Source organism: Homarus americanus, unplaced genomic scaffold (assembly GCF_018991925.1).
Source record: "Homarus americanus isolate GMGI-L3 unplaced genomic scaffold, GMGI_Hamer_2.0 scaffold11150, whole genome shotgun sequence".
In the NCBI taxonomy this organism is placed as follows: Eukaryota; Metazoa; Arthropoda; class Malacostraca; order Decapoda; family Nephropidae; genus Homarus; species Homarus americanus.
In genome coordinates, this window is record NW_024720555.1 from 2,641,099 (window position 1) to 2,665,935 (window position 24,837).

Sequence of the window (24,837 nt, forward strand, 5' to 3'; positions counted from 1 at the left end):
GTTTTCTGGCCCTGCGGCTTCCTTCTATCTACAAGTCTAAATGTTGCTTTACTACATTATACTCCATACAGTACTGTGCTTCCTTCTATCTACAAGTTTATATGTTCTTTGTCTACCAACTACAGTGCTTAAATATACAACTAATCTCACTTACATGTATCATGGAGGAAGGTAACAGTACAGTACGTCCTTTAACATTTGTTACACTGGTAATCTCAACACTAGTTCATCCACTAGACCTGTGTGTTTACAAAATGGTACTTAAAATTAGAAGTCCAATTCTATCTTGAATGGAAGTTATCAACTTGAGAAATAGCATCAGAGTTAAACAAGCCTTGCTTTTATCTTTTATTTACAACCATATTTAAAATATACATTTTTTTGTAACAATTTGTCTTATGCAAAACTAATGTGACACTTATAAAACAACATCATGCTACAGTTTCTTAAGCACTATTAAAACATTATTGAAAATACTGTTTCATAAGGCAGTAATACTGAAATAATTCAATATGTATCAAACAGTTTCAATGACTTTTCCTTACATGAGGAAATTCATCTTGTGTAACAAAGTTGTTTTCTAGAGGTGTGATAAGAAAGACAAATGGGATATTTGGCACTAAATGAAGAAAATCAACTGTAAAAAGGCAGTACAGTATCACTGATAACTTCAGGCATAAACAAAACAAAGGTGAAGTTCACACCAAGACATACAATCAACAAGTACATCAACAATATACAGTACTGTATGTAACAGTGAACCTAAATCACTAGGTTATGAGTCAATCTGGTAAAGTTAATAAGAAACTGTAAATGTTTTCTCATACCATAACAGGTTCTTCCTATATTTTATGGTTAACAGTAAGACACCATGCAAAACTGCACAGCCCATCATTAGCATTCTAATTACTGTCTTCTTGAATAAAAGTTATTCACTTTAAAGGTACCGGTATACAAATATTTTCACTGTCTCATTTGCTTTTACTTGTACAGTAAATAATTAAGATAAAATTCTATAAAACACAAATCTATTTGATAGTGTACAGTAGTATTTTGTCATGCGTTTGTTGCTAAATCCTGAGACTTAATATGTCACTTAAAAATAATTACAATTTACCTTCTCTTAGCCTCAGTAAAGATTCTTATGAGAAACTCTCCAGTCATTTCAGGTTCAAAAGTGGATGGGATGATGACATAAGCACCAGGAGGGAAACGGAATCTAGTAGTTAATTCACGAGTATTGAGGAAAAATGGTACTTTTGCCAAGCTAGGATTGTACTTGAAGAACTCTGTGTCCAGCTTTTGTCCAGGCTGCATGTTTGCTGGCAACTGTGTGGAATAAATAACAAATCTGTTAACTTCACTGTTTTCATACACTGTACAGCTCATAAACTGGAACTGGAGGATTACCCCGGTAATTCACTGAAGGAATATTTAAATTTATGAAAATACAGGTTGTCCCATAAAAAGGTAACTATTATTATTTGCTGAATTTGTCAGAGTATATACATCACAGTACTTAATAGTTAAAATTTATATGGAACACTTATAGTCTATAATATTAAAAATTTATTTAGTACTTAATATGTCCACTTTCTCATTCAATAAATGTCTGGAGAACTTGAATAACATAATGTTCCCAAGACCCTCAGACTAGACTCCCAGTGATTTTTTTTTTTTCAATGTGGTTTCTTAAGGACACAGCTTAAGCCACTTACCCACAGTCCTTGGGTGATCAAAGAGATCAAATCACTGATGCTGTCTGAGGAGGACTGATCCTGAAATCTTGTTTTACAACCAAATCTGAATCAAGCTCCTTCCATCCTTCTTCCCTTTGAATACTGAGGTGTACTGTATCTGGGGTGTTGTTCCTTTATAGCCAACATCAGATAACAAATGAATGTATTAGAGCAGCTGTGTTTATGTTCAACGGCAAAGTTCTTAAGCCATCCTTTTTAAAATATCAATACTGTACCTTTTACCCTGTGGTCAGCCTTTGGAAGCCTGGTATGAAGACAATGGCTTACCACATAATTTTATAATTTTTTAGATCTCGGTCACTAGTCAGGGTTCTGGGGCTAGTGTTTTGATTAACCTTATTGGCTATATGAAGTTGCTCCATCCACATTTGGCTATACAGTACAGTACAGTATATGAGACTTCAAGGTCAGTGCTGCATTTTATGCCTCCTTACCATAATCATATTTAACATTTATTCATGCCAACTTGTGTTAAATTCCTGAAAATACCAGAAGATTAATTTCATATAATATATACAATACTGTACCGCATATATGGTGAAGCCAATTGGGACATAGTCAACTCCATAGCGTTTGAGTTGTCTGACATTCTTCTGCATAAGAGAGACAACTATGGTGCATTGACCTCTGTCATCATCATCATCGTCATCATCATCATCATCATCATCATCATCATCATCAGGATCCTCCAGCTGCACTGTAAACTGTGGGTTGCTTGCAAATGTGTCTGAAATATTAAAGATTAGACAGTGACAGGCAGTACAAATTCATTTAATATGGTATCCATAACTAATCCAAAAATGGTGTGTACAGTTTCCTCCAAGAATTAAAATACTACTGTACTGTACTTGCACAACTCTCTTTCCTGTACTCTACTATAGTAACAACCTTGGCTATATGGCAGCAAAGGCTTGATATGATTCAACATTCTGGAAATAATCAAATTAATATAGATAAAGAGATAAAACACTATGTCAAACTAAAAGTTGCTCTAATTGTAACTACATAGCAATAGTCATCTGATAAACACAGAATATCTTAAATTTGTCAGTCACATAAAGAGATATTGAATAAATTGATAAATAACTTACTAATAAAGTTTCTGCAACCACCAGCACTATGGTGTGCAGCCCAGGCCCCCTCGTACATCACCATCTGCCACCTCTTTGGTGCCGACTCCTCCATCTTTGTGTTACCATTTTCATCATCACTATCATCATGATCAAACACTTCTGGGGTGACATCACAGATTTCAACTGTGGTGAAATTTGATGCAAAGTCCTGATTGTGAGGATCATAAATTATTATTCAAGCATACATGACAAGCATGGGCACAGTACAGTATAAAAATACACCAGTATAGTATAGCCACAAGCATAACATTAGTACAGTACATGAGATTATGGTCTTAACATGTGAGGAATACTAACAAAGATAATTTTCTAATCAATACACTACCTGGAAACTCATCCAAAACTCCCCATCATCTTCAAAGTTGAGTTTAAGACGTTGCTTCTCCTCAGGAGTGATAGAATTCCACTCTGGAGACTTGTCACTCCACGAACCTTTCCATTCAGCTTCATTGCCCCAAGGATTATGCAGACGGATTAGTTGAGCCTTGCCCTACAACAGCGTTCAGAGATAAAAACGTTATCTACAACTCTGACACCCATAATAATAATTACAGTACATGTACTAGTTATAAGAAAGTCTCACTATATACTGTATTATACTGTACTGTATAACAATACAACATTTGGATATTTGGGCCGATATTCTGGAACGGGGTGGTAATATCGACAATATATACCTAGATTTTGCCAAGGCTTTCGACAGTGTACCCCACGAAAGGCTGAAAATTATACTAGAAGGGTACGGAATTTGGGGAAATGTCCCAGCGTTGATAGAAGACTTTCTACATGACCGCAAGCAGTGTGTGATGATTAATGGCACGAAATCATCATCTGTACCTGTCACAAGCAGGGTACCAAAGGGCAGTGTATTGGGCCCACTGTTGTTTGTTTGTTTCATAAATGACATGCCTGACGTTGTACACTCCTCCATATAAATGTTTGCCGATGACGCCAAGTTATTTTGGTAAATGAAGAACCAAGCGGACTGTGAAGAGCTGCAGAAGGATTTCTGTGGGCTCCAAGAATGGTCAAAGAAGTGGCTGGTGAGACTCAATGTCACTTGTTGTGTATGTTGACAATGAGCTCAAGTTCTTGAGCCATTGCGAGAAGAAGGTAAATCAGGCAAATAAATTATTGGGTCTTATAAGAAGGTCGTTCAGATATCTAGACGGTCTGTCCCTCGTAACGATCTTCAAGAGTGAAGTGCTTCCCCATCTGGAGTACTGTCACCCCGTCTGGTCCCCGAGATATGCTAGGGACTGTCAGTTGGTTGAAAATGTTTAAAGGAGGGCCACCAGACTGGTGCCTGCACTTCGGCACCTCAACTACCCTGAGAGATTGGAGCGCCTGAACTTGCCTAGCTTATACTACAGACGGGCAAGGGGCAACCTAATTGAGGTGTATAAGCATCTCAAAGGGCACTACTCAGTTGAGTGTCCTTACTTGGAGCTGGCGGACGCTCGCCCCACAAGGGGTCACATTTCAAGATTGAAGAAGCCACAAGTCCAGAAAAGTGTGTGGGGAAATTTTTTCGGAGTGAGAGTTGTGAACTCTTGGAACAATCTACCAGAGTGTTGTGACGGCACCGAGTGATGAGCTCTTTCAAGACCAGACTTGACCAACATTGGAGCTGGTGCATGCCCAGTACCTGCCAACAGTGCGTGACAGAGACGTGACTGATCGCCCAAGCAGCTAACGAGCAGATCAGTGGTGAAGAGGATAAAAGTAAGTAAAAGTAATAAAAATTCACCTCCCAGCACTGGTAAATTTATGGTGAATCTGATCCTTCTTAGGTAATGTTTCACTAATACTGGAAAGGTAATGTATTATCACTTGATTTCATAAATTCACAACAATGCTGGAAGTTATCTTTACAAATGCTGTATGTATTTAAACAGAATAATTTCTATCATTTCTAAGTTTAATAAATTTTTCAAAACCTTTTTAGTCCAATAAAATTATCATTGTAGTACAGTACAGGTATTCTAACAAAAATAAATAAGTGACCTGGGCTGAGAATTAGTAAATAGTTGATTGTTGTTTCTGTCATGTATTTCATCTGTGACTTTAGTGGAACAAGAAGACCTTACCACTGGACAACAAAGGTTCGTAACAAAGAGCAGACCGACTGCCCAAACAGATATTAAACTGATAAGTGGCAGAGAAATGATATGATAGATTATATTAAAATGTCATCTTTCCATTGTTTTTCCTTGACTAACATTGTTCTTCTGTGACCAACACCACCAGTACGTGCTCTCCTGTTGTATTTTTGTTGTTGTTGTTGTCTACTCTTCTACTAGAGTAACATGCTTGGCAAGGCTGAGATTGTTTGGACATGTGGAGAGAATGTATGAGACCAACTGGGTCAAGAGATGCACGAGTCTAAATGTGGAGGGGAGGAGAGCCAGGGGTAGGTCAAGAATTACATGGGGAGAGGTTGTTAAGAAATTATATTACAGTTAGGAAGCTGACAAGAGAGACTGCAAGAGACTGTGCAGCACGGAGAGCTGCCATCAGGTAATAGTGGTTAACTCACGCAAGTGTGGAAAATGGCTGTAAAACATTCATGACGATGATTAGAATTATGAGTATAGCAATTGTTTGGCAGTTTCTGTTGTTTCTACAGATATAACATGTCCAGTCAAAGATGTGTAGTAAATGCATGTCATGACATGATTCTGGTACAGTACAAGAGAGAAACCATTTGTCATCACACTCCAAAATATCTTGCTGTCCTCTATCATAATTTAAAATACAGTTAACATTTATATATGCATGATAAAGATAGGTTAATGAAAATTAGTCGCCTTAAAAATATTAGAAATACGTGTACAGTATTACCATAACTGCAATTCAACCTTTTTAATCTTTCTTTTTTTGAATTAGAAATACTGTCTCAAGGTGCATTTTGAGATATCAAAATATATATGAGAGCCCAACAAACCTCTTAATTGACAATAAAGCATGAAACACTGAAGCTTCTAAAGAAGAGTTCTTATAATTAATGTATTTTATACATTATTAACCCCAATGGTAAAAATTTAGTCAAATTAAAAAGGGTTAATACTTGTGATTATTGTTAAAGACAGAAAACTGACATAATACCTCCACACTGACCTCAGGGAAAGCCAAGCCTAAATTCCAGTTGGTTAGGGAGGCTAGGGTCTGGTAAAGGGGAGACATGCCCACAGGGCTCGAGCTCTCCTCAACAGAAGATGCACCAAAGAGGGTTTTATTAATGATGGTCAGGGCACTCTGCAGGTGAGATGTGGTTGAGTCTATGATACTTTTCTTCTCATTAGACACATCCACAGAGCATGAGATCACATCCACAGCAGAAGGCACACCAATAAAATGGTTATTCATGGTTGCCAGGGCACCCTGGAGGTGAGGATGGTTTGAGGGTGTGACATTTGTCTTTTCCTGTAAATTAAATTTTTCGTTTGAGGAATGGATGTGAAAGGTTAAGCTATCTTGAAGGAGTAAAGGAGTACCAAATTGCCTTAATGAATCTACAGTATTTCCTTGCCAGATGTTGGACAAAATCACTCTCACAAAAGTACATGGTCATATGCAAGGGGATGAAATTCTGCAGTGACAGACTGTTGCCATTCATGGATTTAGCAAAATTTCTCAAACTAGGTACAGAACTTTACTTTCTTATAAAGAAACACAACATGTCAGAAAAGTGTATCCATAAATAGCACCAGTTTTTCATGCAAGGGTTGGAAAGCTAATGTAGTTATTATTGTACAATATACAGTACAGTTTAATATTTAATAAAACACAATAAAAATTCATCAAATTATTAAGCTGTGCAAATCTAATTATTAAAACAAGCCAATTACTGTAATGAGAAGACAATCACAAAACACAGATGACTCCTTTCAAAAGGCCCCATGTGCATTAAAAACAATACAGATATCTTTAACATCTTATTGTCTTTAACAAACCGGATATAAGATTTTGATATTAATTCAGCAACTTTTGGTATAGTATTAAGAATACATTGTACTAAAATAAGACAACTAACACAATACAGCATTAATGAAGCTAAAAATCTTTCTGAGTATAAAATCTGCTGTCATATTAACAGCGTAATTCATTCACAGAATTTATTAATCTGTTTTTAGGGAATGCTGGCTTGTTAAGACAAACATCTAAAAGCAATGTGTGTGTGCACTCCACGTGAAATACAATGAATTTCTTATACTCATTTTGTTTCCACATTGTAAACAGTGAAGCAAATATAGTAACAGGAGCTTTCCTTGAGTAGTACGCCTCATATTGTATAGGTGGGGTTAAGTGTATGGGAAGGAAAGACTCACCTGCAATCTGGAGACAACAGACTTAATATCTACTGTAGTAACGCGGGTGATGGAGTAAGCATGACGCATTATAAGGCCATTACTGAGGATGCTCTCTGCCTGTATGTTTGACTGGTCGGGCTGAGGAATACAAAACGAGTTAGGTATTTTAATTCTCTTATAAATTCATCTTATCGTATTCTAAATACATTTACAACAAAACTGACTGGTGTAAAACCTTCAAGAAATCAGTGGCTACAGCTGTCACTGCCTTGTCTTTCACCTGAAGCTGAAGTAAATAGATGAACACACAATAATTTGTTTTGCAGAGTAGCTATTATAACCAGAGGCTGGTTACAGAATTTGAAAAAATACGATTTCCAACTTACTGTACGTTAAGTCTCTGAATTCCTCCATACTATTTGGAGATGTAGCAGGAAATTTAATTAAAATAGTTTCAACTGTGCATATATATATACACACACAACTAGTTTACTGGTTTACTGTACCTCTATAGCAGTGCCTATGAGAGCACCTCTACGGTAAGCCTTCCACAAGGTGGAAAATAATTTGGGTGGTGGATTACGAAGATCAATCATCTCCACCACACCTCCTGTCAGGTCAACCATACTCTCATTAATGTTGCCGCCACGCAGTGATTCATATCCTCCATATAACCTGTATGTTATGAAAAAATATATATATCTTCAAGACAGCTCTACAGTAAAACATGGAGTAACTGTAACTGAATACTTCACATTAAAATTCCAGTATAGTACAGTACAGTGTTTGTTATATTGAACAGTATTCATATGTCTCAATGTACAGTACAGTGCAATACAGTGTAATACAACTGCAGTTGATGTAGTTGCCTTTACTTATTGGTAAGTAAACTGATCATACAAGAGTCCAGCTAAATTCCTAAAATTTTCAGTACAGAATATTCCTCCCATTAAAATTAATGTTAAGCAGGCAAAATGGTACTGTACTCACTTAGCATATGCCTTCTCAAAAAGAGCACACCAAAATTCATTTTCAGTCTTTGAGTGCATGAATACAAGCCTTCCATTGTATGTGGGCAGCCTGTCATCCACCACCACCTCTTGCCACTTCCCATACTGCCAGAATCTGTAAGAAACAACACTGAATTTGTCAAAGTAAAGTACAGTACAAACTTAATGGTGGTAATTTGAGTGAAAGCGTGTCACATTGACATAATTTTTAGTCGGCTTTTGGGGTAGAGAGAGCTGTTACTCCAGTTGGAAGCCAGAACTATCAAACAGGGAGGTACTACTGCCTAGGAAGATACTGGAAGCATAATGTGTTCTCTAATGGTAGACCCTGCTGCCATATGGCATCACGAAAATTGTGACCAAGTCCCAGGTTGCTGATCTGACTTTCTGCCTCATTTACACACAATTGCAGAGAGTCAATTGTTTCTCTTACTTTGACAACACAACATATAATGTATGTACAGTAAATCATTCCTCACTCTTGATTAGTTTTATTTTCCATTTCTGTATTTATTTATGGCTCATTATGTTTTCGCCCCTCCAGGCCCCGATGTGGGTCGGTGACTTGTGCCCGAGTGGGCTAATCACCATAAAAACAAAATAAGTTGAAGTGTATTGAACTAAGAATAACTCAGTTTGTTTTTATTACGCTAAACACAAAGTTCATATCAACAAAAGCTATGACTCATCACTGGATGATCCTTAAGAGGACTTTATTAAAGATTCATAACCTCTTCTGCAAGTTTCTGACAGTTCTGTAGAGACAAGTTGATAAAGCAGGATTGAGGTTGAGGGGAGGTAAGCCTCCATTTCCAAATTTGATTTAATTTAATTTAATGCAAAATTAACAAAGATTAATAACTACAATAAGCATTAAGTGTTGTACAGTGGCAGCATCTAATGTGACCTTATCTAAGACCAGACTTGACTAATACTGGCACATGTTCAAGCAAATTCAGGAGCCAGTGTGTGCCCAGTACAATATTAGCCAACAGTGTGAAACAGAGAATTTCCCGAATGGTTAGTAAGCTGGCCAGGGGTGAAGAGGATAAGTAAATAAGTGATGGGTGTTCCTATGCCTGAATTCAATGTTTATAAAACTTATGCCTATTTTATACTATATTTGGAAGATAGACTTTTGTCATTAATATAAAAGAGCAATTTACTTAACAGTAGTACAGTACTGTACAGTTTATCTTTAACCATACAAATTTAATGACTTGGACTTACTTGAAATGAAAGATGCCTGCATAAAGATCAATGAATCCTTGGTCTCTTGGTACCACCGCATGGAACATTTGAGGATTCAAGGTCAGATTAGATACTGCAGCCAAGAGCCAACAGTCACCTGAAAAAGTAATGGAAATTTATGTCTTATTCTTACACATACAGGTTGTACTTACATTTCCTGATTTAAATATTTATAATAAATTAGTACAGCAGTTAGGTAAACCTTTCAGTTACTGACTAATTCCATATGTTGTGAGGCATCACTTGAAATATCCCACCCTTTGTAGTAATAAAATATAAGGAAAGAAGAACTAACATCAGTCAACATTCACATGGAAAAGACACACACACAAAATGAAAGATACAAGGAAAAAAGGAGAACTGGAAGAGAAATTACCTATACAGGGTACCAATACGATACATGTACAGGTATTATCTAAAGTACTGTACTGTATATACTGTATTTGTCTCATTTTTGTATGGGAAGGATCAAGAGTTATACAGAAACCTTAAGGTGATGAGGTAAATAATAGAGCAGTGTCAGACAAGTGCATCACTAGCAGTAATACTGACGGTGAAATGCGAATATCAACACTCACCAAGTTCTCCCTGTTGAATGTCAAACCGTGTTGCACCGTCAATGAAGAAACGTGGATTCTTTGTAATCTCCTGGGAATAAAAATACCAGTGGTTGAAGATAGAACCAAAAGAGAAAGATGGATGCACAATGTTAAGCATTGGTATCAAGATATCAGTAAATGTAAATCAAACATTACAAATTATCCCGAGCCATCCGAGTAATAACAGGAATACAAAAGTTTTCCAGTGTCAGGAGATAAAGATGTCAGCCATTTTGTATTTATTGATATTAAGCAAGACCGTACATTACCGAGAAATTTTTATTAAATTGGAACAAATATACTGAAAATATGGATTAAAAATCCTTACGTGAGGTCTCTTCCAAACATAGGTTCTGCGGGTGACGCCATTGAAGTTGATAGAGTAGTCATTGGCTGGGAACTCAGGGTCCTCGTATAACTTACTGCTCTTAAGACACTCATCTCGCAGAGTCCTGAACCCCTTCTTGGGGATCTTCAACCCACCTTTGGCTATCCGCTTCTGGGTGTACTATGGAAGGAACACCTCTGTTTATACATCAATTAAATCATAAAATCCAAACTTAAACACTAAATTCATATAACAATTCATAACAACCCTTCAGACAAGACACAATAGGGCAGATCTCATTGAAACTTTCCAAATCTAGATAAGGATGGCACGAGGGCACATGACTACAAGCTCGACATCTTATGCAGGACGAACATAAGGAAATCATTTTTCATACAGAGGCTGGTAGACCTGTGGAACGGTCTACCAGCCTAAGCTGTGGAAGCCAGTACTGTACTGGGCTTCAAAATAACCCTTGACAAATTATCAAGACCAATGGAGGTATCCTACACAGATCACTGGCCGCCTTACCTCGGCATGGCCACCTCTAGTTGGTGGGAGGAAGACAGGATGACACGGGAGGGAGGAAGGACGAGACAACAGGTTATATTGTGAGGGGAGGGAGTGGTACTGTATCCCTCTCACACCTCAAAATATATTACGTCGCTGTAATTAACCATTGCGGCAAAATTTACAAAATCTTCAACATACTTTCCTTGGAAGTTAAAACTGTCGCGATTAATTTGTTTATGTTGTTGTTGTTGTTTGTATATTCACTTTCTTTTCCCCCAGCACGTCACAGTCAAGAAGTTAGAGGGGTGACTGTTGTTGTGTTAGAGGGATAACTGCTGTTGTGTTAGAGGGATAACTGCTGTTGAATTAGAGGGGTGACTTGTTGAATTAAAGGGGTGACTGGTGTAATCTAAAGAGTAAAATGTATGGTAAGTTCATTTTACACGTACAGGCAGCACCAAAGACAGATCCTGGTAACATACAATACATGTTTGTCCATAATTATGATACAAAGACCCGAGTAAAGACAAATTATCTCTAAATTCACTAAGAGTTATGATATAATTCAGTGTAATATTGAAGCGGTGAAGAGGATAACAGTAATACAATTATAATGTTAGTAAACATGAACTGCAGTACCTGAGTCAGTATGTTTTGTTAAGCCTACCACCTAAATCAGCCTCAGTTCTGATGCAGACCATAAGACTGCTATACCAACACACAAGCCATAATGAAGTACCCGGGGCTGACAGGGTTGGCACAGGGACGTTCATATTGATACAGATAATGTCATGACTGAGTTAACGAGGTCACACAAGCAGGACGCACCCGGCCAACCTCCCAGAGGCTGCTACCATGAAGTGTGTAATATTTTATTTTATTTATTTTTTATCAGTCAAACCCCCTTTAGGAGTAAATTTGGGACGTCGATACAGTAATTACCCCCAAAGACAGGGTGGGAGGGTGAGTGGCCAAGGTTGGAGCCCCCCAAATGAAATCCCCGTTACTGTCTATGTAATTGACATCAAATACCACCAGTCACAAAAACATATAAATTTCATAATAATGTACAATATTATCTTTTCACATTTATCCTCTTCGCCGTCTAACGCTTGGGCGGTCTGTCACGTCTGTTACACACTGTTGGCAAATACTGGGCATGTTACTGGCTCCAGAACGTATCTGTACCTGCACCAGTGTTGGTCAAGTCTGGTCTTCAATGAGTTCTCACTCTGTAGCGTCACCTTTTTTTTTTATCCTCTTCGCCACTGATCGGCTTGTTAGCCGCTTGGGCGATCGGTCACGTCTCTGATTACTTTTCCTTTTCATTTATCTTCTTCACCAAAAGATCGGCTCGCTAGCCGCCCGGGCGATCGGTCACGTCTCTGTCACGCACTGTTGACAAGTACTGGGCATGCACCAGCTCCTGAATGTACCTGAACCCGCTCCAGTGTTGGTCAAGTCTGGTCTTGAAAGAGCTCACACTCGGTGCCGTCACAACACTCTCTGGTAGATTGTTCCAAGAGTTTACAACCCTCACTCCAAAAAAGTTTGCCCTCACAGTTTTCTGGACTTGCGGCTTCTTCAATCTTGAGCTGTGACCCCTTGTGGGGCGAGCGTCCGCCACACTGGTAGATTATTTATACAAAATTAAGATAATGATTCTTTCGATATGTTGTAGTTTTTTAGCTGAAGCTGCTTCTCCTTCAACTATTGTTTGTTATAATTTCTGTGTTAACCGATTAACATCCTCAGTTACGAGAGAATTCACCGTAAGAAACTTACTCTTTCCTTCAAGCAGCTAAGGCGCCCATACACTATCAAATATGTTTGTCAATGATGTCTGATCATGCATCATACATCGCCACACACTTTACAACTAGAATGATCAAACTTCAGTTGGTGTCGGGTACGTGTCGCCTCACCACTGGGTGACAGCATGAGTAAGGAGGCAGCCTGTATTACTATTATATTGCTTTTGAAACAGAGACTTCAAAGAAAAAACGAAAAAGAAATTATGGATGAAGGAATGGCAGAGAAAAAGACCCAAGTTCTCTCACAACGCCCTATTAGTGGTATCATCTCAAGATTATAAGAACTTTTTGAGAATGGATAATGAAACTTTCGTTGAACTGTTGGAGAAAGTGACATACATAAAAAAGAGGACACTATCTGAGAGATACCATACAAAGACTCATAGTACACTGCCTTGGTCGCAGTAGGGATAATTTCTTTCACATTTTTCACTAACTTCCCATAATATTCTTGTATAAGAGATATATTCTTGTAATCTTCACTTTTTATTTGTCACCATGATGGAAACTGCTTATAAAGTTCAATAAACTCTCTCCAAAACTCGTGAGAGTTCCGTGCGCTCGCCATAGCTACTGCTACTCGACTCAGCATGATTGATCATACATTACCACACACTATCCAACATGTTTGACAAACGTCGTGCTGGACGAGAAAATATCAAACTTGTTTAATCTTCTTCAAACATATTCAAACTTGCCCAGACACTCTCAAATTGTATGATGAAACACCATGTTTGACAAACATATTTGATAGTGTGTGGGCGCCTTAACTAAGTTACAGTATACTCCAAGCGACATAAGCTTTTGTATACATTTGACATTATCTCAATATTCGACAACTTGTGATAAACATCATAAAAAAACAAGAGACCACTATTTGTTTTCGTCACACTGGTAAAAGTGTCCGGAGAATTTCCCGTTTTCGGTAAAACACGAAAGAGATCGAATTGGTTTGATAAAGTTGCAGCAGTTGCTTTTGCAGCCTGCATTTATCGCCATTCTATAATCTCTACATAAATATATCCTTATCGTGCACCATTTTATAATACCCGTTTCTAATGTAAGTGTTTAACAAACACCCACTTGTCACATCAACTTATTAACGAACGCGTTTGTTCGTTTTGAAGGATTATCGGTGTATGAAAACGTGAAAATACACCTGCGTTCGTTTTGAAATAAGCACGGTATTCAGCTGGTGAGCCCGGAACAGCAAGGCATACTCGTGGGTGATGATTTCACAGATTCGATTTTCCAAGATTTCAGGAAAATTGGAACCGGGATGACAGGGCTGCATAAAAGCGGTTGTTCGCCCTCGCTAGACTTCCCCAGAAATTGTGGCTGACCTCTACCTCCCTGAGCGAAGACTTTAGAAGTGGCGCGGCACTTCCCATATTAGTGCACCGCTTTTTACTTTTGTTACGCTTGAATTCTCATTCCTAAACGCATTGAATACTCCGCGTCTATAACTCAAGGCAAATCTATGTTAAAAAGAAAGTGTCTTGCGGATAAATGTTTGGCTACATTCATATAAGACAACGACAGGTGGTTACAGCATAGCAGACGGTGGCCGCGGTAAGTCATGAACGTACCATAGAGGAACCAGACGGGAACTCACCGGAAGTTACCGGACGATTTTCCCACGACGATAAGTGGTGTACAGGTAATACTCTCACGTCGGTCGTTACTATTGTTTGAGGCTCCAGTCACCAGTTACGACGAACCAGCGCATTTTCTCTTATTTCTGACTCCCTCGTCTACGTGCCACAGTGATTGACAGAAGCAGTTGGCGGTTTTGTTTGTATTTTGACTTCTTTCTTCTTTCTTTTGTTTATTATTAATTATCTCGTTACTCGTCTCTTTAGAGTTCAATCTTCTCTTTAATATGACTTCGATGCTTTTATTATTTTATTTTAACTTTCCCTTCTAATCTTCATTTTACATTATCTTATTTCACGCAACAACACTGGTGTAATACACCATTGTGATATCACACCAGTGGTGGTGTTTTGTTCTAGTGGTATGGTGTGGTGCCAGTGGTGGTGTTTTGTTCTAGTGGTATGGTGTGGTGCCAGTGGTAGTGTTTTGTTCTAGTGGTATGGTGTGGTGCCAGTGGTGGTGTTTTGTTCTAGTGGTATGGTGTGGTGCCAGTGGTGGTGTTTTGTTCTAGTGGTATGGTGTGGTGCCAGTGGTGGTGTTTTGTTCTAGTGGTATGGTGTGGTGCCAGTGGTGTGTTTTGTTCTAGTGGTATGGTGTGGTGCCAGTGGTGGTGTTTTGTTCTAGTGGTATGGTGTGGTACCCAGTGGTGGTGTTTTGTTCTAGTGGTATGGTGTGGTGCTGAAGCAGGTGTTTGTTCTAGGTATGGTGTGGTGCCAGTGGTGGTGTTTCGTTCTTAGTGGTGCGGGTGTGGTGCCGCGGTGGTGTTTTTGTTTCTAGTGGTATGGTGTGGTGCTGGTGGTAGTGTTTTGTTCTAGTGGTATGGTGTGGTGCCAGTGGTGGTGTTTTGTTCTAGTAGTATGGTGTGGTGCCAGTGGTAGTGTTTTGTTCTAGTGGTATGGTGTGGTACCAGTGGTGGTGTTTTGTTCTAGTAGTATAGTGTGGTGCCAGTGGTAGTGTTTTGTCTTCAGTAGTATGGTGTGGTGCCAGTAGGTGTTTTGTTCTAGTGGTATGGTGTGGTGCCAGTGGTGTGTTTTGGTTCTAGTGCGGTGGTGTGGTGCCAGTGGTGGTGTTTTGTTCTAGTAGTATGGTGTGGTGCCAGTGGTGGTGTTTTGTTCTAGTGGTATGGTGTGGTACCAGTGGTGGTGTTTTGTTCTAGTAGTATGGTGTGGTACCAGTGGTGGTGTTTTGTTCTAGTGGTATGGTGTGGTACCAGTGGTGGTGTTTTGTTCTAGTGGTATGGTGTGGTGCCAGTGGTGGTGTTTTGTTCTAGTGGTATGGTGTGGTGCCAGTGGTGTTGTTTTGTTCTAGTGGTATGGTGTGGTGCCAGTGGTGGTGTTTTGTTCTAGTAGTATAGTGTGGTACCCAGTGGTGTTTTGTTCTAGTGGTATGGTGTGGTGCCAGTGGTGGTGTTTTGTTCTGAGTGGTATGGTGTGGTGCCAGTGGTGGTGTTTTGTTCTAGTGGTATGGTGTGGTGCAGTGGTAGTGTTTTGTTCTAGTAGTGGTATGGTGTGGTGCCAGTGGTGGTGTTTGTTCTAGTGGTATGGTGTGGTGCCAGTGGTGATGTTTTGTTCTAGTGGTATGGTGTGGTGCCAGTGGTAGTCATTTTGTTCTAGTAGTATAGTGTGGTGCCAGTGGTGGTGTTTTGTTCTAGTGGTATAGGGTGTGGTGCCAGTGGTGGTGTTTTGTTCTAGTAGTATGGTGTGGTGCCAGTGGTGGTGTTTTGTTCTAGTGGTATGGTGTGGTGCCAGTGGTGGTGTTTTGTTCTAGTGGTATGGTGTGGTGCCAGTGGTGGTGTTTTGTTCTAGTGGTATGGTGTGGTGCCAGTGGTGTTGTGTGGCACGAGTGGTGGTGACTGAGCTTGGCACCACAGTTGTACTCACTCTGGACCGCACATGATTCTGGCACAGTGAGGCAGCACCTGTGTTACTCAGCCAGCGTCCCTTACTTCTATCGTCTGTGCTGAACACACGGTGACACTTTTTAAGTCAGAGCTCAGCTACCTTAAGCATGGCACTAGTTACTATATTTGTTTAATGCATACAGTGAGGAGGAAGGTGGCGTGGACAGAACAGAACTGTACCGCACTGCACTGTACTTTACTGTACTGTACTGTACTGAACTATTCTGTACTTTACTGTACTGTACTGTACAGCTGGACCGTACTTCAATAAAGCAGCTGATTTACACTTACTAAAAGAAGACTGGAGATAAACCAGGGGTAGTGGGTGAGCTTTGTCGACATATATATAAAAAAACACTTATTAATAAACTACAAAGCCTAGTTGTAACTATGGACACTTAGTGAACCCACAACGTCTACTGCTAAAGCCTCGGTAAGCTTCTCCAGCCAACAACACCACGAGATACTCAAGGCTGTGTCGTATTAACAGATACAAACTTGAAATATTCTTAACGCTAAACCACGTCCTGGGGTTGACCTTGAGGCTCATGGAGACGTTACCATCTTAGATAATGTACAATACAACACATACAGTGCTCTGTGTCACCCCAACCAGGCCTCATGAAGCCTCAGCCCAAATATGCGGCGAGTTGTGTAGCAGTTGGCAACCCGGGACACTATTGTTACCCGAACTGCCTTGGTTTAGTGGCGGCCCAACTGTCCTTACCTCAGTAACACATACTAACCTAACCTAACCTAACCTAACCTTACCTTACCTTAGTAACACATGGCAGTACAAGTCACAATGTTCATACTAACCTAACCTGACCTGACCTTACCTCAGTAACACATGGCAGTGCAAGTTACAATGGTCATACTAACCTAACCTAACTTAACCTAACCTGAACCTTCCCGAGTTAAACACGTACATCCCAGCTGGTGAGGATGGTCAGGAGGCTTGAGTCGGAAATGTTTTATCTCCACCTCACTGTCTGCTCAAACACCATAAAAATACTGTGTATATTCAGGGCCTTATCCAGAGGTGTGATTAGGGCGATTTTCTCACCTACTGCAAAAGTAAACGAGTCAACCAAGGGCAAAACTAGGCACTTTCTCGTGGTGCCATGTAAACACACACACATACACACACACACACACACACTCTATAACAGTATATGTTCACCTCATTACTAATATCGTGAGAGCAGAAACAATGCTATTATAAAATTGTTCTCTGAATTACCTAAATAACATTGCGTAATACATTTATCTATAGCGGTGTTGGACAAGTGGACAGTTATCAAACCTGGATGATTAGCAGCTCCAACTTCCGTAATGCGCCTTTATATCGTGTTTTGTTTACTCCAATTACCCGCTAACTTCTTCGTTTTCAGATGAGCACAAAAATGAGTGTACAGATATGCAGACTTGTTCTAGGCATCCCGGAGACCCACAGTAACTTGGGATTAGCTGAAGTCATAACATAGACGAAAATAAGAATCCGTGCTTGGGTTTGACGACAAAGTCAACAAACAGCGATGGTGGTGTCCTTTGGCGTGGGATCACCTGAGTGGGGAGATGTCTGGGCGGGTGGGTCCTTCCCTCCCCTCCTCCAATACGTGTAGTGCATGAGGTTGTTCTACGCGCCGCACTTTAATGCGCTATACAGTGAAGATTAATGTTAAACGCGTGTTTTGTGTTTAAAACAACAGAGAATATCTTATTGTGATTTGATAACTTGTCCAGGTGTGGAGATGTTATTACAGACTTGGGGAGAGGGTGAGATGGCCGTGTCTGGCATACCTGCCCTTGACATTCCTCTGGCATGGTACATCTTCGCCGCCTCCGTCACCACACCCGATCACCAAGCACTGGGCTAACTACATACAGTACTATGATTTATTTAAGGCAATATTTAAAGTTTCCGAGACAAAGAGCATTTTTACCTGCGAGGTATATCACTTAAAACCTGACACAAAGCAGACCTACATAATGTTTGGGTGAACTTCGTAAAGCAACTCAAGTTTTAATATTACAGTGGCCTCCTCGGACCCCCTTTTGGCCATATCCTGGTAAACGCTGCCCACTAACGACCCTCTCACACTGTACAGCACAGTATAAAGAATAATTATTGTAACGACAGAAACCGGGTCCCATAATATCTCAAGACCAGCAATTACGGTGTCGTAAGATTGGAGCAACTTAAGGTTGTAGGTAGTAGGCAGCTACCAAACAGCGAAGATATTGGAAGCATAATGTATTGTCGAATGGTAGACCCTGCTGCCATATGGCATCACAAAAATTGTGACCAAGTCCCAGGTTGCTGATCTGACTTTCTGCCTCATTTACACACAATTGTAGGGTCTCAATTGTTTCTCTTACTATTGACAACACAACATACAAATATTGTTTCTCACTATTAATACTTTTCTTTTTTTTATTGCTTTATGGTTCTTTATTATTATTATTATTATTATTAGTGTTGTTATTATTATTTTATTTTATTTATTTTATTTTTGTTTTTATTTACTATCAACTAATTATTATTGTTATTATTATTACATTTTCGCCCCCCAGGCCCCGATATGGGTCAGTGACCTGTGCCCGGGTGGGCTAATCCCCGTAAAAAAAAAATTCTTCCCTTCACCCAATTTCGTTTTACCTTTTATATGTATCGTGAGTGACTGTTTCCCCAGCCTGATCTGATAGGCCGAGTATGATCACTTACTCAAGAGCTTTTTACCGCTGTTATGACAATATATTCCCCAAAATCATTCCTATCAAACTCAAACTATCCAACCAGGAACGAACTCGTAACAATGGTTTTAAATTACACAAATTTAGATTTAGACGCGAGATAGGTAAACATTGGTTTGGAAATAGAGTAGTGGACGAGTGGAACAAGTTACAAAACATCATCATTAACTCGAATACGCTGGATAGCTTCAAACATAGGTTGGATCGATATATGAGTGATGGTTGGGTGTAAATGGGACTGCCCGGTTTGGGTCAATTGACCCGTTGCAGTCTCCTCCATTCTTATGTTCATATGTTAAATATTATCAGATTTATAACTTATGAAAATTACAGGTAGACCAATATCATGGCTCTATACAAGTCGTCGGTTACATTATGGGAGGGCAACAATGTCATGTTCTTCTAGCTTACTGACTGATTGGGTGTTAGTGACCGGAGTGGTGAAGGAGTAATACTTACATCATTACTGACGCGGCTGTAGTAGGTAGACTTCTGAAGGGAGACGGACTCTATGCCGTCCACCATGTGGCCGTGGCCCTCCCGTTTGTAGCAGCGGCAGTGACTGTCATGGTCCTCCGTTGGCTTCCACACACTCTGATCCTCCACCACCTCACTAAGCGACATCCTGTTGTTGCTCCTCACTTAACCACACACTCGCCTCAATAAATTTTGGTGGTACTTTAGTAACAAATCTTCACTATATGTTCAGCTCGAGGTGGTGTTGAGATCTTCAAGATGGAAGTGTGACTGGAAAGAAAAGACACGTTATATTATTACGAAAGTGACTGCGTGATGTAGAGATATATTCCACGACACAGACAAACATACCCAGGTAAACATACTGTACTCACTGCTCATGTTCACAACATAGATCTGAGTCAGGGGACACTAATCACGTCAGAGATATGTGATCTTTTTTAATTACTTAATTTTCGTAGTTTCGAAAGATGTGACGGCCGGTATTTTACAAAACACTTTCTAAACATCGGTTACGAGTGTCAGGTGTATGTTAAAATGAATTGTTTACTCTGACAGCAACACTCCCACATCATGTTTGTTGACATTATAACGGTCCACCAGCTGACAGTAAGCGAACGCCTGAAAATTAAACTTTTTGGGTAATTTTTAGTCTTATTCGACATAAGTAAATCTATTTGACATAATATGCCTGGAATAATATACTGAAAAAACCTATATATAATTAGGAAACTTTTGGTAGTAATGACACATTAAACCCAACACCACTCGCACACTGCGACAGCTTCTATGTCGTTACCACCAAGATCCAAAACCTGTGATTTATTTTAACAAAACTGGTGTCTGGAAACAATCTGACTGCACTGATTATACAGGATATATATAAATAGAAACTTGATTAGGGACTCGGACTTAGAAATTCTAGTTTTCTGCGCAATTAGAAGAGGAAAAAATACTCAGTTACGTAAATTTTTACCTCACACTGAGGCTAGCGTAAACAGAGATGTTATCCCCTGTTAAAGACAATAATACACGTGGTTAGAATCTTTGAGAATCTGGACCCAAAACATTCCTATGACTTAACTTTAAGAATGGGAAAAATTACCTTCAACTTCATATATCCAACTTAATGTACAGAAGTTGAGAACGGCAGGAACTAAGAAAGTATCACCCAGAAGTGGAGATACATACCCCCCCCTGTATATTTGTTGAGTCATGGCACACGACACCTCTATACAAATCTACTTTATTAACCTAACACAACTCTCTCCTTCACTTCTGGTCTTATCGAATTATCATATAGTTATCCATAATTACGGTTTTCTCATGAACTTTTGCGAAATGTTGAGTTTAAATCATTCTCCTCTGACACTCAGGTACAATGTTGTGGTGAGGATACTAGTGGCGCGAACTTTATTTCTCGCTGAGTGTCGCTCTCTGGACCCCCGGGCTGTTGTTACAAGTTTCAGAGTTCATCTAATATATAAAATAAATCAATAAATACCTGTTTAAATAAATGCACACAAACACTTTAGACATTTAATTAGTGAACTTACTTAATGCACTTAAGTTTCAGAAGCTTTGCACTGATATATGATATAGTTTCCACAGGACTGTGAGAGGTGCGGCAGGCAGGGCGCGAGGATAGTAACTGGGGTGGCAATGGTGAGTCTCACTTCCATGTCCCTCACTCAGAGCCTTGGCACCAGTGCCCGCTGAAAACTGTATCGCAGATGTACTGGGAACTGACACGGGGAAACGCTTCTCGGGATTTGAGTAGATTCGCGGGTAAAGCTGATCCTTAAAACACGGTGAGTTATCGCTCACCGACTTCCCCGATCATTATCTAAATCCCACTGATTCAGAACAAGAGAACAGAACTCTGCCAGCTAGGAAACTTCGGAGCCACGAGCACAAAATAGATCACTTTCACGGAAGTTTATTGGTTGCCAGGAAGATGTGTCTCCGAGAATACACAGCAACTTTATTGAGCGTGACGAAGTGTGGCACTCTAATATGTGGCAGTGGCACCTAGGCGACGTGTTGTGGCTCAAATGTTTAACCTCAGGAGTTAACCTCGTCCCCCTCCCATGCCAAGACATACCCAGCACATCCATTAACTGTAGAGCCACACCTTCCAGACTCCACTACCACACTCCATCATCCACACACCTCCCTCACTCCACCGATGTTACCTGATCTCAACATAGTGCGGAAGGGAGGGGGAGGGAGGGAGGGTGGAGACACTTAAGGCAGTGTGGATTAAGGAATACCTGAGGATCGTCCACAAGCACCGGGTTAGTGGGTTTCATGGCTGTCACCAACGTGGAGGATTGTCTGTGTGGTTGTGGCAAGAGCTAGTAACTTTATTTTCGAAAGTGACAGTAATTACTACATTTTAATTTATTATGTGTGGCGTGTGTGTATGTAATGAAGATCTGAGTACATGTAGTTATGCTCCAGCGGATCAATGATGCACTGATGATAGTACAGTAGTTATGAGCGGAGTGTTTATTAAGGCTGTACAACACAAGTTAAATCCAGTGGTTTTAATTGTTTCCCTGTGTGCATAACGGGTGGTGGTAGTGGTGGTAACATCCTATCTCCAAATTGGTTTTATTAATTACCTTTTAACTATTCAATTAGCATAAACCTACAGGTACATGGCGTATGTACACAAACAGATGTCCTCTGGAGTAACAAATTTGAATGCGTTTTCTGAACCTTTAAGTACTCCTGAAGGAGTGAACGGGAGAGACCTATTTCATTTATTGCCAACACTGACTTCCCTAATTGAAGTCTATTATTTATGAAGCTATAAAGTTAAGCAAGTGATCAACAACTTCAACAGGAACTATTGTTCTTTTGTAGATCGACAGTAGTTATTTAGTGTGTTAATTTAGTACTAATTGACACATTGAACATTATACATAAACAAGGACAATTAATGCTTTACACACACACACACACAGACGACATATCTGAGCCACGCACCGAGGACCTGATGAGTTACTGTGGGGTACGGGTTGTTGGTTCGTATTCAGGATGGGATGGAGAAAGGACACTCACAATGCGCTCTCTGTTTACATATTGTTTTGGATGTACAGTGCAGCTTGGTGCTGGGAAGGCAGCGTGGTTACAAGCGTGATGTAGAGAGAGCTGGTTGGTGAGGATGCTCAGAGGAGGACCAGCTTGTGGGTCGCCATGCTCGCCGGCGGGAGCGAGGGCCGCCAGGCAGGAGGAGGAGGAGGTGTTGCTTGCTGGTTGGTGTAGGTAGAAGAGAGAGGTCACCACGAGGTCAGGTCTTATATAGCGGAGGTAGGCGTGGCTTAATAGTTGACCTCCGTCATGTAAGGCGGCGCTGGCTGACCTAGACCACGAGGCATACACTGGGGAATTCGCGGGGTCGGCTACACAGCGACAAGCGTTTGTAGGGGAGGAATCCACTACATAACAACCATTATTTCAGTGAGTCTTGGCCACAACTTAACCTTTTATCAACAAGAGTTTTGTCCAGGTCAAGTTGTTCCCATTGGCCAAAAGACAGTCAGTCAGGTGTGGGTTTGGCATCACCTCAACACATTAAACAATAAATTAATTTTAGATGAGTTTAGCCAGCCATGTGTCCACTTTTTCTTATCTAACTGGTCAACGTTCTTGGTGTGTGCGTGTGTTGAGGTGCAGCTGACGAGTGCCAACAAGTAAAGTAGTTCTTTGTTTATCCTAGTTACACTAGATGTGAACGTCCATATTTGTAAGTGTTGATTATTAAATAATAAGACAAATCTGAAAGTAATAGAGTTTCTCACATTGCCTCAAAAACTGTAATGTAGTCAGTCCCTTGTATAAGTGTTTTGTTTCTAGCCTTTACTCTTAAGTGATGCGCGTCATAGTCTCAACTCGCACCTGAGATTTTGTTCCCCATAACTGCAGGGAGGAGAACCAAGCTTCTAAAGGCGGTATACACTAGCCTCTGACTAATTTCATATTTGTTATACAAGATTTTGTACTACTGAGTTTACATGGTGCACGTGACGTGAGGCTGCTGGCTAACACGCACATCACCCTCCACCTCAGAAAAGGACATCGGGGTCAGTATTTACATTTTTTTTACGTACACTTTTGTCAATATATTCCCCACGTGTATAATCGTCTTATGAAATGTGTAACAACTAAACAGTGTAAATTATACGCTTGAATATCTGGACACAGAAAGTTGTCTACTGTGTCAGGTTTTCACCACTCGAGGATATAACTCTTGTTCACCCACCCTGACGAGTTCATTAACTACACAGCCAAACCCAGAGATTAACCTCCTTTACCCCTGTCACTAGCCAGTGATTGATTGATTGAACCCTCTGCCGTTTATCTTCCCCTTGTGTACTTATCTTGTCTACCTCTAATTTTTTCACCCCAGCTAATTTAAACCGTTGATTAACCACTCTGTCTTTCTACGGGAATTAGTTAAGGTTGTGTTAGGTTAAAGTACAACATATCACTTAAATACTAACAAGAACCTGTAGGCACAAGACACTATGCAGTATTAAAATTCGCGGTAAACACTGGCAGCAGTTTTGTCACCACACATTGTATTCATTGTAGGGTAGGAAAAGTTTACTGTTACGTTAACGACAAAAAATATCATCAAACATCTCAATGCGTTCACTGAAGAAGGATGACGAACACTTTTTGCATTTATTCCAATTTATTTCACTTTCTCCCAGGAAAAGTCAGAGAGTGTTGTGACGGCACCGAGTGTGAGCTCTTTCAAGAGAAGACTTGACCAACACTGGAGCAGGTTCAGGTACATTCAGGAGCTGGTGCATGCCCAGTATTTGCCAACAGTGCGTGACAGAGACGTGACCGATCGCCCGGGCGGCTAGCGAGCCGATCAGTGGTGAAGAAGATAAAAGTAAAAGTAAAAGTCAAAGAAAACGTTCCCATAACCACCGTTCTTCTTCACGCTTATGGGGTAACACATTTGTTTCACAACCTCCTGGCAGTACATAAAGTCTCGTATACACAGTATAGATTTTTTTATCATATTCGCCACTTATCAGCTTACTAGCCGTTTGGGCGGCAAATTCAATAAAAATAAACAATCACGTACAGCTTAAGGGGACAACACTTACCGCAATGCTGTCCTCTGGTAACTGAATACTGCAATTCCGTTGGTTGATGTGTTTGTGGATGGCGGTGGCTGTTTTACTTCTGGTAATGCTGTGTTCTTGGGTGTTTAAACTGCTCGTGTATAGGTCCCCTTACGTCGTTTACTCTTTTGGCGTCGAGTTAAACATGCTACGCTTGGCGGGTCGGGGAGTGTGAA

At 40.1% G+C, this 24,837-nt stretch overlaps 1 protein-coding gene across 3 annotated transcripts; it reads right to left on the reverse strand.

The window, feature by feature from the left end:
• Positions 1–335: 335 nt before the first annotated feature.
• On the reverse strand, positions 336–24,837 carry LOC121860621 (calpain-B-like). Of its 3 annotated transcripts, none has more exons than XM_042357863.1 (13): positions 24,644–24,837; positions 19,494–19,781; positions 10,395–10,574; positions 10,046–10,115; positions 9,447–9,564; positions 8,197–8,331; positions 7,713–7,881; positions 7,225–7,344; positions 6,014–6,319; positions 3,219–3,383; positions 2,852–3,041; positions 2,288–2,487; positions 336–1,329 (listed from the first exon to the last, which is right to left on the reverse strand). In XM_042357863.1, exons 2-13 carry the CDS (start codon positions 19,656–19,658, stop codon positions 1,114–1,116), a joined length of 2,034 nt encoding a protein of 677 aa, XP_042213797.1. In that variant the 5' UTR covers positions 19,659–19,781; positions 24,644–24,837; the 3' UTR covers positions 336–1,113. The 3 variants fall into 3 exon arrangements, with proteins under 3 accessions (XP_042213797.1, XP_042213796.1, XP_042213798.1); XM_042357862.1 differs by lacking the exon at positions 24,644–24,837 and adding an exon at positions 21,068–21,327; XM_042357864.1 differs by lacking the exons at positions 6,014–6,319; positions 24,644–24,837 and adding an exon at positions 21,068–21,304.

Coding starts and splice junctions, on each gene's coding strand:
- LOC121860621 (XM_042357863.1), bottom strand. CDS start 19,658: ATGTCGCTTAGTGAGGTGGTGGAGGATCAGAGTGTGTGGAAGCCAACG. Junction 8,332..9,446: donor GCAGGCATCTTTCATTTCAA/GTAAGTCCAAGT, acceptor TGTTTCTTACAG/ATTCTGGCAGTATGGGAAGT. Junction 7,882..8,196: donor TTTGAGAAGGCATATGCTAA/GTGAGTACAGTA, acceptor CATAACATACAG/GTTATATGGAGGATATGAAT.